This window comes from Ambystoma mexicanum, chromosome 12, assembly GCF_040938575.1.
Source record: "Ambystoma mexicanum isolate Mex_15411 chromosome 12, UKY_AmexF1_1, whole genome shotgun sequence".
NCBI classification, from domain to species: Eukaryota; Metazoa; Chordata; class Amphibia; order Caudata; family Ambystomatidae; genus Ambystoma; species Ambystoma mexicanum.
Genome location: NC_090936.1, coordinates 71263517 through 71275639, shown reverse-complemented (window position 1 = coordinate 71275639; position 12123 = coordinate 71263517). Strand labels below are relative to the sequence as shown.

At 43.1% G+C, this 12123-nt stretch overlaps 1 protein-coding gene across 1 annotated transcript in view; it reads right to left on the bottom strand.

The window, feature by feature from the left end:
• Positions 1–8973: 8973 nt before the first annotated feature.
• Positions 8974–12123, bottom strand: part of ADAMTS20 (ADAM metallopeptidase with thrombospondin type 1 motif 20) — a 779002-nt gene continuing 775852 nt past the window's right edge. The window contains exon 39 of the mRNA XM_069628019.1: positions 8974–11468. Within this exon, the coding sequence (XP_069484120.1) occupies positions 11379–11468 (90 nt within the window). The 3' untranslated portion in view covers positions 8974–11378. The remainder of the gene's footprint in view (positions 11469–12123) is intronic.

Here is a 12123-nt window from a genome sequence, read left to right as displayed (position 1 = left end):
CTTTCCTTGTTAATCTGGTAACCCATATAGCAATGCACCGCACCCTTGTGGTGGTGCTGCGAAAAAAAATTGCTACCTTTGCAGTAGTGCTGTACTCTGTGCTGTTTGCTACCTGTGTAGTAGTGCTGTACTCTGTGCTGTTTGCTACCTGTGCAGTAGTGCTGTACTCTGTACTGTAACACGCCAAATATCCTTACAAGTCCATCGATGAGCCTGCATTTACTGGCCCAACCAGCCTGGGCAACGCTCTACAATCCTTGCACCAATCAGAGCCAGAAGCACTAGATGGAGATGGCCCTCCATTTGTTCAGCAACCACTGTAACCAGCTTGGCCTCCCCTTCTGCACTCTGGTAAGGTGTAATGGAGCTGTGAGCAGAGGATTGGCAAAAGCGTGATGGCCAAAAAAGTTGCATGAATGCCCAACTGTTCATAATTGCATAGGTTCCATGTAGCTTTTTTTTACTTGCAAGATTTGTGTTTGCATCCGCCATTCACATTATTGGTTAGAAATGCCCAGCAAATTAAAACGTCTGTCCACGTGCTCATGTTTGTGTGCTGATTAGCACTGGTCATCTCCTGTTCCTATGGAAATCTAGGTAGTGGACAATTGACAAAAAATAGATTGCATGCATGCCCCTTACCATCATCACATCATTTGTGTGTGCTTAATTTGTACAGGCAGGGTTTGTGTTACTTATTCATTGCAGGGTCCTAGTATAAACAAAATGGTATCATCTGATACTTCGTCCATCTGGCATTTGGATAATTGCAAAAAATCAAGATGGATGCCAAATTGTCCATGATTGAAAACATTCCATAAATTAATTACAAAAGAATTTACTGTGTGTATGTTTTAATTGCAATGTCAGCACATTCCCCCTGTTACCACTCAGTACAGTGGTCACTGATTGCTCGAATTTGTGACCAGTATTACTGGCCTAATGTGCTTAGAAATGCATCTAAGGCCTTTATGTTTGTTTGAAAATATTCCTTGAGGAATAATCCTAAATCTCCAGCCAGTAAAACACGTTTTAAATCCTGCATGGTGTGACCCGTGTTAATGGCTTTATCTGCTTAAAAAGGTACCATTTTGCTTCTGGAAAGCAGCTTTGGAACCTATCAAGCTGATCACAGGGCTGGGGGTCCCCTGGGACCCTGGGTGTGGGGGACACCAAGGAGGGGGCATTCCCTTTAACAGGTCAGATAGCCAAATTAATCATGCACCTATTGACTTGCTGCTAAGATCTCCGTTGCTCGTCTTTGGAAACATCCGGAGGGCCCATCCTTGGCAATCTGGTGGTCAAAATGTTGGGACACTGTAGTGTCAGAGAAGATTACTGCTTTTTTCGAATGGGGGACATCACGAGCTTCCAGAACATTTGGGCTCCCTCTATGGAATGTGCAGAGAAATATCCAAGCCTGACCTGTGTCCCCCCCATTACGCGGTGGCTCACATAGGCCCCCATGTTACAAAGAACTGGTGTTCTTCCTATCAATCCCTCCATGAACAACAAGGGAGGTCCTCGCGAAGTCCAGGCCCCCTCCAGACAAACTATTGCTGCTCCTCCCATGTTGTGGTTCTCTGTCCATAATAACCCGGTCTGAGATGATCATGCTACTGTAATTTGCCTTGATGTACTTGTCTATCGTAATGAAAACTCCTAATAAAACATTTTTGTTGAAAAAAAAAGGCAACTTACACCATTTGTAAACACCAACTTGATCTCGAATTACGTGAAAAGCCAATTGAAATTTGTATAGAGTAGATTTGCAGCGGGAGGATAGCTCAGTGGCAATGTGCTCACCTTGGAAGCAAGAGAACACAGAGCACCACAGGTTCGAACCCCGGGTCCGTGCTTAGAAACCTCTGGGTATTAAGCGCGTTATTGTCATGATGCCCGCTCCCGGGGAGCCGGTTCAAGCCCTGCGTCCCCGAAAGCGGACATCCAGTCCCCAAGGAAGGACCCAGCAACCCCATATAGGGGCCCTTTGGACAGTGTCCTGGCGCCTATGGCGCCAGACTCATAAAAGACATCAGTCCTGGTGCCATAAGGCTCATTATGGGAGTGCTTGGGTGCACTTACCTGATGCAGACCATGATGCAGGATCCCGGCCTCCTTGAGGCCTGAAAGGAACTACTTTACCTGTGGGACTAATTTACCATCTGGGCGTGGTCGGGGAAGGATACATACCTGATTGGAGGAAGGATACATACCTGGAACTTCTTCCAAGGCTATTTAAACCCCACCCGAACAGCCACACGTGCTTCGCGCTGTTCTGCATCTAGCAGCTGGACGCTCACCGTGTCTGCTCCTGCATCCTGACTTCTGCCACGCCTGCCAGCATCCTGGATCACCTGCAAAGGAAGAGAAGAAGAGAACAGAAGAAGGAAAAGTCCTTACCTGCTAAATCCGCATCCCGGAGACATCTCGCCGCCAATCCTGAAAAGGAAGACTTTTATTTAAAAGCTCATCGCGTCGATCGCTGCAGCGCCACATTCCACTCACCTTTACAGGGCGCCTCCATGTTCAGCAGCGATCATCCGGATTCGCAGTCATGCCCCAGCGCCTAGGGAGAAAAAGACCAGAACAAAAGGTGAGAGAGAGAAGGGAATAAGGAAAGCTAAATCTCCATGTTAAGACTTACCTGTTGATTCATTCCCTCTTCATTTCGGGTCTGCGCCGTATCTTGGCATTTCCGGACCCCGGCCCCTAAGGGGAAAAAGAGACATCAGCGTTAATGAGCGAATGAAAAGACATTACCAAAAAACGCTCATTAAAGACTTACCTGATTTCTACAAGGATTTCACCTCTCATCTCGGGTCGGTGCCTGTTCCCCGGCATTCCGTACCCCGGCCCCTATGGGGAAAAAGACACTAGCATTAGTACATTAATGCATGGACACAAGGGGAACCTCTTATCAAAAAGCTTACCTGGAAGCCAAGCAAGTTTGGTTCTCACCAATCCGAAAATCCAGTGAAGTAACTGGATACCAACGCGCCCCTGCATCAGAAGCAGGATGGAGAGCTCGTCCTTCCAGACCCTATGGTGAGACGCTACGAGAAATCACAGAAGGGTTTCAAGGAGGGTGAGAGGGGAAAGTGGGAGGCCGATTGCATTACCCCGCAGACAGTTAATCCCCTATTTTCGCCTACAGAAGGATACTTCTGCGAGACAGACAAGCCAGATTTGGGGGCCCGGTCCAGTCCGTCTTCCGAACCCTGCACATCCCCTTAGAAGAGGTCACAGCAGCGCGAACCAGGCCAGCGCCTCCGTGGGAGTCAGGTGAGCGTTACAGTTATAAATAACCAATCATATTATATCACCTCGACTAGATTACTCTTAATTGCTGCACATTCACTTAACATTCAACATATGGCTGTTTATAACGTATATTGCAAACATTTTGCCACCACCTGAAAGAAAGTATATTCTGTCTAGGTATACATTCCGCTCACTGTTTCATTTGGTAAGAAAATGTTGCTCATTGCCTACAGAAGGTTGGGGCCCCTGCTCTAAATGCTCCCCTGATTTGAATACGTGTCTTGCTAGATTCTATGACGCTCTTCTGTATTGTTGCCACAAGGTGGCGCATGTGCCACAGGGAAAAAAACAAGGTTTGATTCATTGTGTGAAATTGTGCCACAGCCTTGCATGAACGGGGCACCGGAGTAAATGACAAGTCGCCCGTGATCATCTTCGATCTGCACCTGGTACCTGCTCCCCAAAGCCCAAAACGAGTGAAAGTCTGGTGGCGCCTCGGTCATCCTTGTGATGCACACGTGCAAATGACATTAACAAAGATTTGCTCTTGGGTATGGGCAGTGGTAGAAGTGTACCAAAAAAGTAGTGGAACTTTGAGTCCGGCGGAGACAGAGTAAGAAGGAAGGGAGCGACGTGCAGCACAATGTTCAAAGTCAAGCTGGTTGACAGCCAATTCTGTTGAAACAGATTTCCGTGTAGCTGTAACTGACATCCGGTGGAGAAGTGTGCTTTAACTTCACAAAGAACAATTCCAGAATGGTGAAAATGGTTTGCTAAAAGAGGTGCAGCTGTTAACAGTAAAAAATAAAAGTAGTGGAACACCGCTCCCGACTGTTCCCGCTCACTTCGATCACGGGGTATGGGATGCCCCAGGCATGGGCAGATTAATGCCAGCTTTAGCCTTTGTGGATGATGGGGTCTCGGGGATGGGGGGATTTTCCTGATTTTCGCCAGTGTAAACCTTTGAGAATCGCTGCAGCTGAGAAAGTCCCAGTTGCAGGCTAGTTTCAAAGAGTGTGTTAGGATGAGACTCAATAATACAGAGGTCAAGAAACACCAAATCAAGCACAGAAACATTGGCGCAGCTGGAGAGAGAGCAGGCGGTAGCTACCTCAATGCAAGCACGACTGAACGTGGGCCCTCATTCATGGGCGTGGCTTGCATGATCTAAGACGTGATGGGCGTGGCCTAAAGACGAACATGTTAAAATGGTCTGGCCTATATAACTAAGTGCCTATCGCAACACAGTCTGCTTGGTACAAACTAAATAGATAAATCAGCCTGCCGGGCCGGCACACACTGCATAAATAAATAAATAAATAAATAAATAAATAAATAAATAGGGTTGTGTATGGAGGTGAGGCCTTGTGACCCAAGAACTGTTCGCGCTCAGAGCACGACGAGGTTTATTTATTTATTTATGCGTTGTTTATCGGATACACCTGCAAACACCTTTACCACAGCTTTTCTCTACTTATCTCTCTTTTTCATCAATCTGCTCCTTACTCTCCTTCCCAGTTTCCTTTCCTCTTGTATCGCCCTCTCTCCGTTGTTCCCCTCTTTGCATCACTTATTTTCACCACATTTCGTTTCGCTCCTTGAACAGACCTGGTTTATTTATTTATCTATGTATGCATTGTTTGTCGGATACATGTATAAAACAAACAATGCATAGATAAATACATTAACTACGTCATGCGCAGAGCGGGAACAGACCAAGACCCAGTTTATTTATGCATAAATAAATAAACTGGGTCTGTTCAATCATGGGCTCCGTGATCTAATCTATATCGCACAGCCCGCAAGTTCACTGAGGGTGCGGGCATGATTCTGCTCACAGACAACGAAGGGACTCTAACTTCCTCTCCTGACCCTTTGAAAGGCGTCAGGAGAGGACATTACAGTTTGAAGATGCCGCAGTGTTTCCTGCAGGCAGCTGTGACTGACAGAAGTGCCAGCCAATCACAGCGTCGCACAAACAGTTTGGGCGATGCTGTGGCTGGCTGGCACTTCTCTCAGTCACAGCTGCCTGTTTCAATCATGGTGGTGGGCTCATCTCCGGCTGCGGCCGTGGCGGGATAATGACCCGCTGCAGCGTGGTGGGAAGGGGGCCCCACAGGGTCCCGGCGCAGCCTAACTTTTTGGAGAATGCCGGGGCTCGGTTCCAGCTGGCCCTGGCGCACTTAAAGCACTGAGGTGCATTATAAAAAAAAACAAATTAAATTCGTCGTTATGGCCTTTCCCACTCACTCTGTGCCTATGACACATCCCATGGAATCTCTTTGAGCTAGTCCTGTGCTTTCTGAGCAGCCTTCTGAAAAGTAAAAGCTTAATTGTAAATATAAACCCACTTCTGGTGTAAAATAAAATCTTAACCAAATGTACCTTCAGCTACGATTGATAGGCAGTATGTGTGTCCTTACATACAACCCTTGCATTGAATTCCACTCAAAACACCACATTGTCAATGCCAGCAGTTTTGGCTCATATGTAGGAATTAGATAGACATTTTCCAGGCACTGCTACAATATTCCCAGGTACTAACACCATTTGGCAACTGTTGCCATCATAAGGCCAGAAAGTGCCATTAAGGCAGTACCTGAAACATGCTAATTACATCCCTACACAAAAGCCAACGCTGATGGCGTTGCCAATGCTTGTGTTTTAAATGGCACAATCGTGTGCCAGCAGGTAGACTGGAACGTCAAAAGGACCCACCACTGAATGAATGAACGACTGGATGAATGAATGAATCATATTGCTAGCATCCTTTCCCTGAAATGCCTCTGGTGGCTAGATTTCATCAGTCCTTGCCTGGAAAAGGAACACTTGTTGAGGAGACAAGTTGTTATGATGCCATTTTAATAGGCACATAATTCTTGCAGGCTACCCTGCATTCTTGGTGCTGAGAGGACGTGCTTTCTACATTGTAGAAGTTGAAACTGATGACTGACTCCCTCTTTTGTTGCATGTGTTGAAGTTCAGTTGAAAGGAGTGAGCATATCTATTTCTGAAGTTTATCAGACAATCCAGGTGACTCACAGCGACAGCGATATGTTAAGCAAGCCTTTTTAATGTTGCTATTTGAGGTGGCGCTTAAGTGCCACATAGAAGCCAAAACTATTGCGTTGGAATACAGATAGGAGAGAGCTGAAATATGAAGAGGGGCACAGAGTTTGTAGGTAATGTTCAGATATTTACCCACCCATTGACTGCCCATGGCAATCCATATGGCCATTGCCACCAACTACCTGCCCCTCGCCGCCTAAAACATATCTTCCTGGAATCTTTTTTGAGCTAGCTCTATCAAACAGTAACATCAAACTGTGTGCTGTACATGACCTGTAACTGTTTTTTCAAAGCAGTTTTTTTTAAGTGTAAATGTGCTACTGGTGTAAAAATAAAATCTTAATCAAGTGTGACTGCAGCCACTAGATTTACAAGCACTCACGCCCTGGTAAAAAAGAGGCTTTGGTCAATCCTACTGTGTTGAGTTCTGTATAGACTCGGCCATCCTATCCCCATGCACTTGCATTATTTTCCAGCTGTTGAATCTTATGGCCAGTTAATACCACTATGGCACTGCCTGGCAAATGCCTATCCCATGCCTACACATAAGCCAACACTATTTGCTTTTCCAATGCATGTTTAGTATGATTCTGCCAGAGGGGCAACCCCCTGTTTTGTGAGATGGAGTCCCTTTTTGACCGACCTAGCTTGAGCGAAGATGTCTTAACTTTTTGAACACCAAGAGAATCACTTTGCTTACAGTGACCCACAAACCCCATTTCAGGGCATATTGTAGGTAACATGATCTGGGGAGACTGTTTTTCTCAACTTTATAATAGTGTAGAGAGAGAGTGCCTGTGACTGTTTCCCCCTCTTTATGCTGTCAGGTCAGTCAGCATTTATACCCCAGATGAGGCCAACATGAAGGTGAAAGACCTTTAGAAGAGGGTGAACTAATAATATTGTGATTTTGATGGCACATTCATGAAATACCATGGCAGAGCAAGCTGATGGTGTCAGAGGGCTGACCCCCTATGTGCTATAAGCACCATCACCCTACATACTGCATGGCCCTGGGAGGTGCACTGAGCAGAGCAAGCGGGCGAAGCGGGCTGTTGCCTCCTGTTTTCCGCTGTGAGCATCGAGGGTCGCTAGGGGGCGCTGCGTGTGTACGAGGCACTATACCACCTTGCTTTGCTTTGCATGACACCTTTTGACTGGTTAGGCAGATCCTGCATTGAGAATGAGCCAGATACTGTTTGTTTGCGCACGGGGTGCAGCCCAGTTGATAGCACAACATCTGGGATTGTAAATTGTAAACTTTTTTTATCCACTACATTCTTCCCCTGGGAGTTATACCTGCTAAGTGGGAGAGTGTTAACACATATACGTTTTGACCTGGATATTACACTATCTGGAATTGTAAACTGTAAACTTTACATACTTTACCCACTCCATTAGCCTTCATTAAGTTATACAGAGTAAGTGGGAGAGTGTTAACACATATACGTTTTGACCTGGATATTACACCATCTGGAATTGTAAACTGTAAAATGTGCGTACTTTGCCCACTCCATTAGACTTCTTTGAGTTATACAGGGTAAGTGGAAGAGTGTTAGAGCTGATCATTTTAAAGTTGGATCTTACAGAACCTGGGATTGGACATTATAAACTTTGCTTCCTTTATCCAAACCATTCGTCTTCCATCAGTTAAACATGGAAGTGAAAGGATGTTAGAGCTGATAATTTGTGACTTGGATATTTCAGCACCTGGGATTGTAAACTGTAAACCTTACTTACTTTTACCCACTTCATTAGTCTTCTTTGAATTATATAGGCTAAGTGGAGGAGTGTTGGAGCTCATAATTGGTACCTTGGATATTACAGCATCTGGGATAGTACATTGTAAACTTTACTTTCTTTACCCACTCCATTCGTCTTCTGTGAATTGTACAGGCTAATTGAAAGAGTGTTAAGACTGATAATTTATGATTTGAATATTACAGCATCTGGGATTGCAAACTTTACTTTCTTTACCCAATTCAATTGTCTTCTGTGAATTGTACAGGTTAAATGGTAGAGTGCTAGAGCTCATAATTGGTATCTTGGATATTACAGCATCTCGGAATTTAAATTGTAAACTTTAATTTCTTTACCCACTCTTTTCATCTTTTGTGATTCATACAGGCTAAGTAGGCGAGTGTTAGAGTTTATAATCTGGGATTTGGATATTACAGCATCTGGGATTGTAAATTGTAAACTTTACTTTCTTTACCCACTCATGTATGCTCTGTTAATTTTACAGGTTAAATGGAAGAGCCTCAGAGCTCATAAATGGTACGTTGAATATTACAGCACCTCTGAATGTAAAATGTAAACTTTACTTTCTTTACCCACTCTATTTGTCTTTTGGGATTTATACAGGCTAAATAGGAGAGTGTTAGGGTTGATAATCTGGAACTTGGATATCCCAGCATATGGGATTATAAATTGTAAAACTTTACTTTCTTTACCCACTCCACTTGTCCTCTGTGGATTGTACAGGCTACGCGATGGGAGCGTGTTAGTGCTGATAATTTGTCACTTGGATATCTGGACTCTTTGATCCTTTCTAACATTTTCTTTTTAAAATGAGCATAGGCAACACTTATGTAGTCATGAACTCTTTCCAAGAATGAGAAATCAAGACATTATGCAAAGTTCCGTAGGTCCACCAGTGGCTTCAGTATTTTATTGCATATACATTAAAACACAGATAAAAATGTGATCGGCGGCTTGAGCATTTGTGTTTCATAAATACTTTATAAATTACAAGAATAGAACTTCCAGCGTAAACATTTTCTAAACATATTGTAATTAACTGCTTATCAATGTTTACAGCTTTTTGAAGGCACATAGTGCAAAATACCTTTTTTTCTGATACAGACATCAAGGAATATTCTTCACCTATTTCATTAGCCAATCACTGATATTGAATCTCATCTTCAGCAGTAAATTGCAGGTATTAAACAGGGTACAATGAAATGACAATCCATAAGCAACTCTTAATGTAAATGTTTATGGAACAGCTGCCATATGAGAAACACGTTGCTCACTTCTATACAGTCAGAGGTTGGATGCCATTTTGGTTTTGAAATAAACTGTGCGGTACTGTCAATGTCATGATAAGCCCCGGGAACCCATTTGTCAGGGAGGAAGCTTGGAAAAAGGAATGCCATCTATAGCACCCAGGATATAATATATATCCGTGAAGATTTTCCCTTTTTCTTTACAAAAATTGGGGGAATTCGGTTAGCCCCAGTATTACCAAGTGTGATAATGTTAAACACAACAATAAACTCGCTCCTGGGATAGGAAAGTGTCTCGTTCTGTGCGTTGGGCTAGCGCACAATTAATTGGGGATCCTCAACAACACTAAATGAGAACACTAAGAATCGAATGAGAGAAAACCTAAGATGGCTTTTTATTAAATGTATTGATCACTAATTAAGAGCATGGCTTAGCTGAACCTTCCAATGTCCTTTGGACATATATATATATACCTTAGAAAAGTGCTATTATTTTACCACAAGTGATATTGACATGTTCTAATTCCGGGTTTGGAAGACAGTCATCTCTATTTCCTCCCACACCTAGGCCTGTGGACTGTCGGGCAAAAACCTAGCGCTCTTGGCTTCTAGTTGTGGGAGAGCGCTCAAGGACACCAACTGAGGGTCACAACTAAAAATGGAAAAATAAGTGCAAGATGGAGGCATTGCGGAAAGAGCAGCAAGGCATGCCTGCATATGTTTTGGTTGCTGTTATGTTTTCAGGTGGCTTTCAGGCTTGAATAATTTATCATCCTCATATAAAGCAAAATGAGACAGTCGTTAATACAAAAAGGTGTTAACATAAAGCAGAGCTACATGGACAATGTATAAGAACATTTCCCATAGCTGTGAAATAATGTTTCTATTTTGGGATGCCCTTTAATTTGGCAATCAGCAGAGGGAATGCTACGCAAACATGACCTGGCAATGCAAGCGAATGAAATGCGATTCGTTTAAGTATTCTCACAGAATATCTCGCCATCCTAGAATGTTCTGTGCCCTCACATCTTTGCCACTCAATTTCCTTGCCCTGTGGCCTTTGAAGAATTGCAAACAGCGAGGCTCTTGCAGATAATACAGGTATCCCTTACAGCACCATTGACATTGAATGCTTTTTTAATAACCCCATAAAAATAAATAAGACTTCCTATGGACAATATAGATTGCTGACTCAGTGCATTTGAAGTCCACTTTCAAATAGCACATGTTTCCAATGCATAGTTCTATCAACGCTTTGAAGTAGATACAGATCGAAACACATACATCTATTTACATACACAACAAAAATAGGCTGAGGTTTGTGTGTGAACATGCATATTGTACAGTAAACAGTTGCATATGCAACACTTTCTAGAGGTAGAACTTTTAAAAATCAAGGTTTCACTTGATGGAAACCTTGACAGTAGGATGTCACTTTCGAATCTCTATGGTAAATTCTATATCATGAGGTGGAGTTTGTTTCATGACTGTTTACTGCACAATGTGGTGCATGTGGTGGACACTTAGTATTCTGCTCGAAACACCACAAACAACTGAACATTTGAGATACAAAAACAAGATTATTAATCACATATCAGAAGGGATTCTCTCTCTGTCTAGATTTCAAATGTTGATACGAAGGATTAAAGACAATGGTTCAATAAACAGACAAAGCAATTATTTTAAATTGGTTAGGAGTTGAGAAGACACTATATCCAGAACACAAACTAATATATCAGAACTTTACAGCACAGGACGCATGATCGCGAACATTGGGATCAACACGAATGGCTATCGCTGGCATCAAGTAAACCGAAATGCAGTTGTGTAAAGGTTTTATGAAGCGTCCCAGGTACAATTGCTTACCAACTGAAATTCATTGAATCAATGTTTTCTAAATGCTGAACATGTCCGCGCAATATAATTTCTAGTTAGATAATTAATGACATCCTGAAATAAGCCAGAACAATACTGAGAGGTGATTTCCCGGTTCCAGTGTGGGTTTTCCGATCTCTTTCTTCAGTTCTGTCCCTGATTTCACTGTATCTGAACCTGCAAGCCAACACTTGTAAGGGGAATGCACTTTCCGCAGTATCCCCCACATTTTCCATAGATTTTGGTGCCATCCTGCAAACATAAAGATCAAAGTTTAGGGGAGATCAATCGGAGCATGAAAAAAGGCATACACATTATTTTAAAAATTGTTGTTATAGTGATGGATTATATTAAATCCCTCATTTTTAGATTTTCAAGTTACTTGATCTTTGCAAACATTGCTTACATCTCACGCACATTCTATGTAGATAAGCTAGATGTGAGATAACCTTCATGCTGTAACCTCAATAAGTTCTAGATAACAGAGGGCGCGCGCCGTAACTTTGCGCGTGAACAGTAACTTTCTATGGAGAATTCACTGAACAACGTCAATGTTCTTGTGGAACTTAGTGCAGTAATAAGCAAGATTTCTTCCAGACACCATGCCCCATAACTTAAAGCAGATATGTTTTCCAGACAGACTGGTAGGTTCATACGGAGTGCACATATGTGGACCACTTTTGTTAATGATTCTGTAATGCACGAGGAAGCATCTGGAGGTACTCGGCCAGTTGGACATGTATGACAACATCTATCTTTCCATAGTAGACTACGCGATAAGCATTACGCATGAGAGTGAGGTGAAGGCTTAAGAACTGAAACAAGTTATCTATTAGTAGATTCCCTTAACCCCTTAAGTGCCAAGGACGAGTATGCTCGTCCTTTTTGCATAAACTTGTATAACATC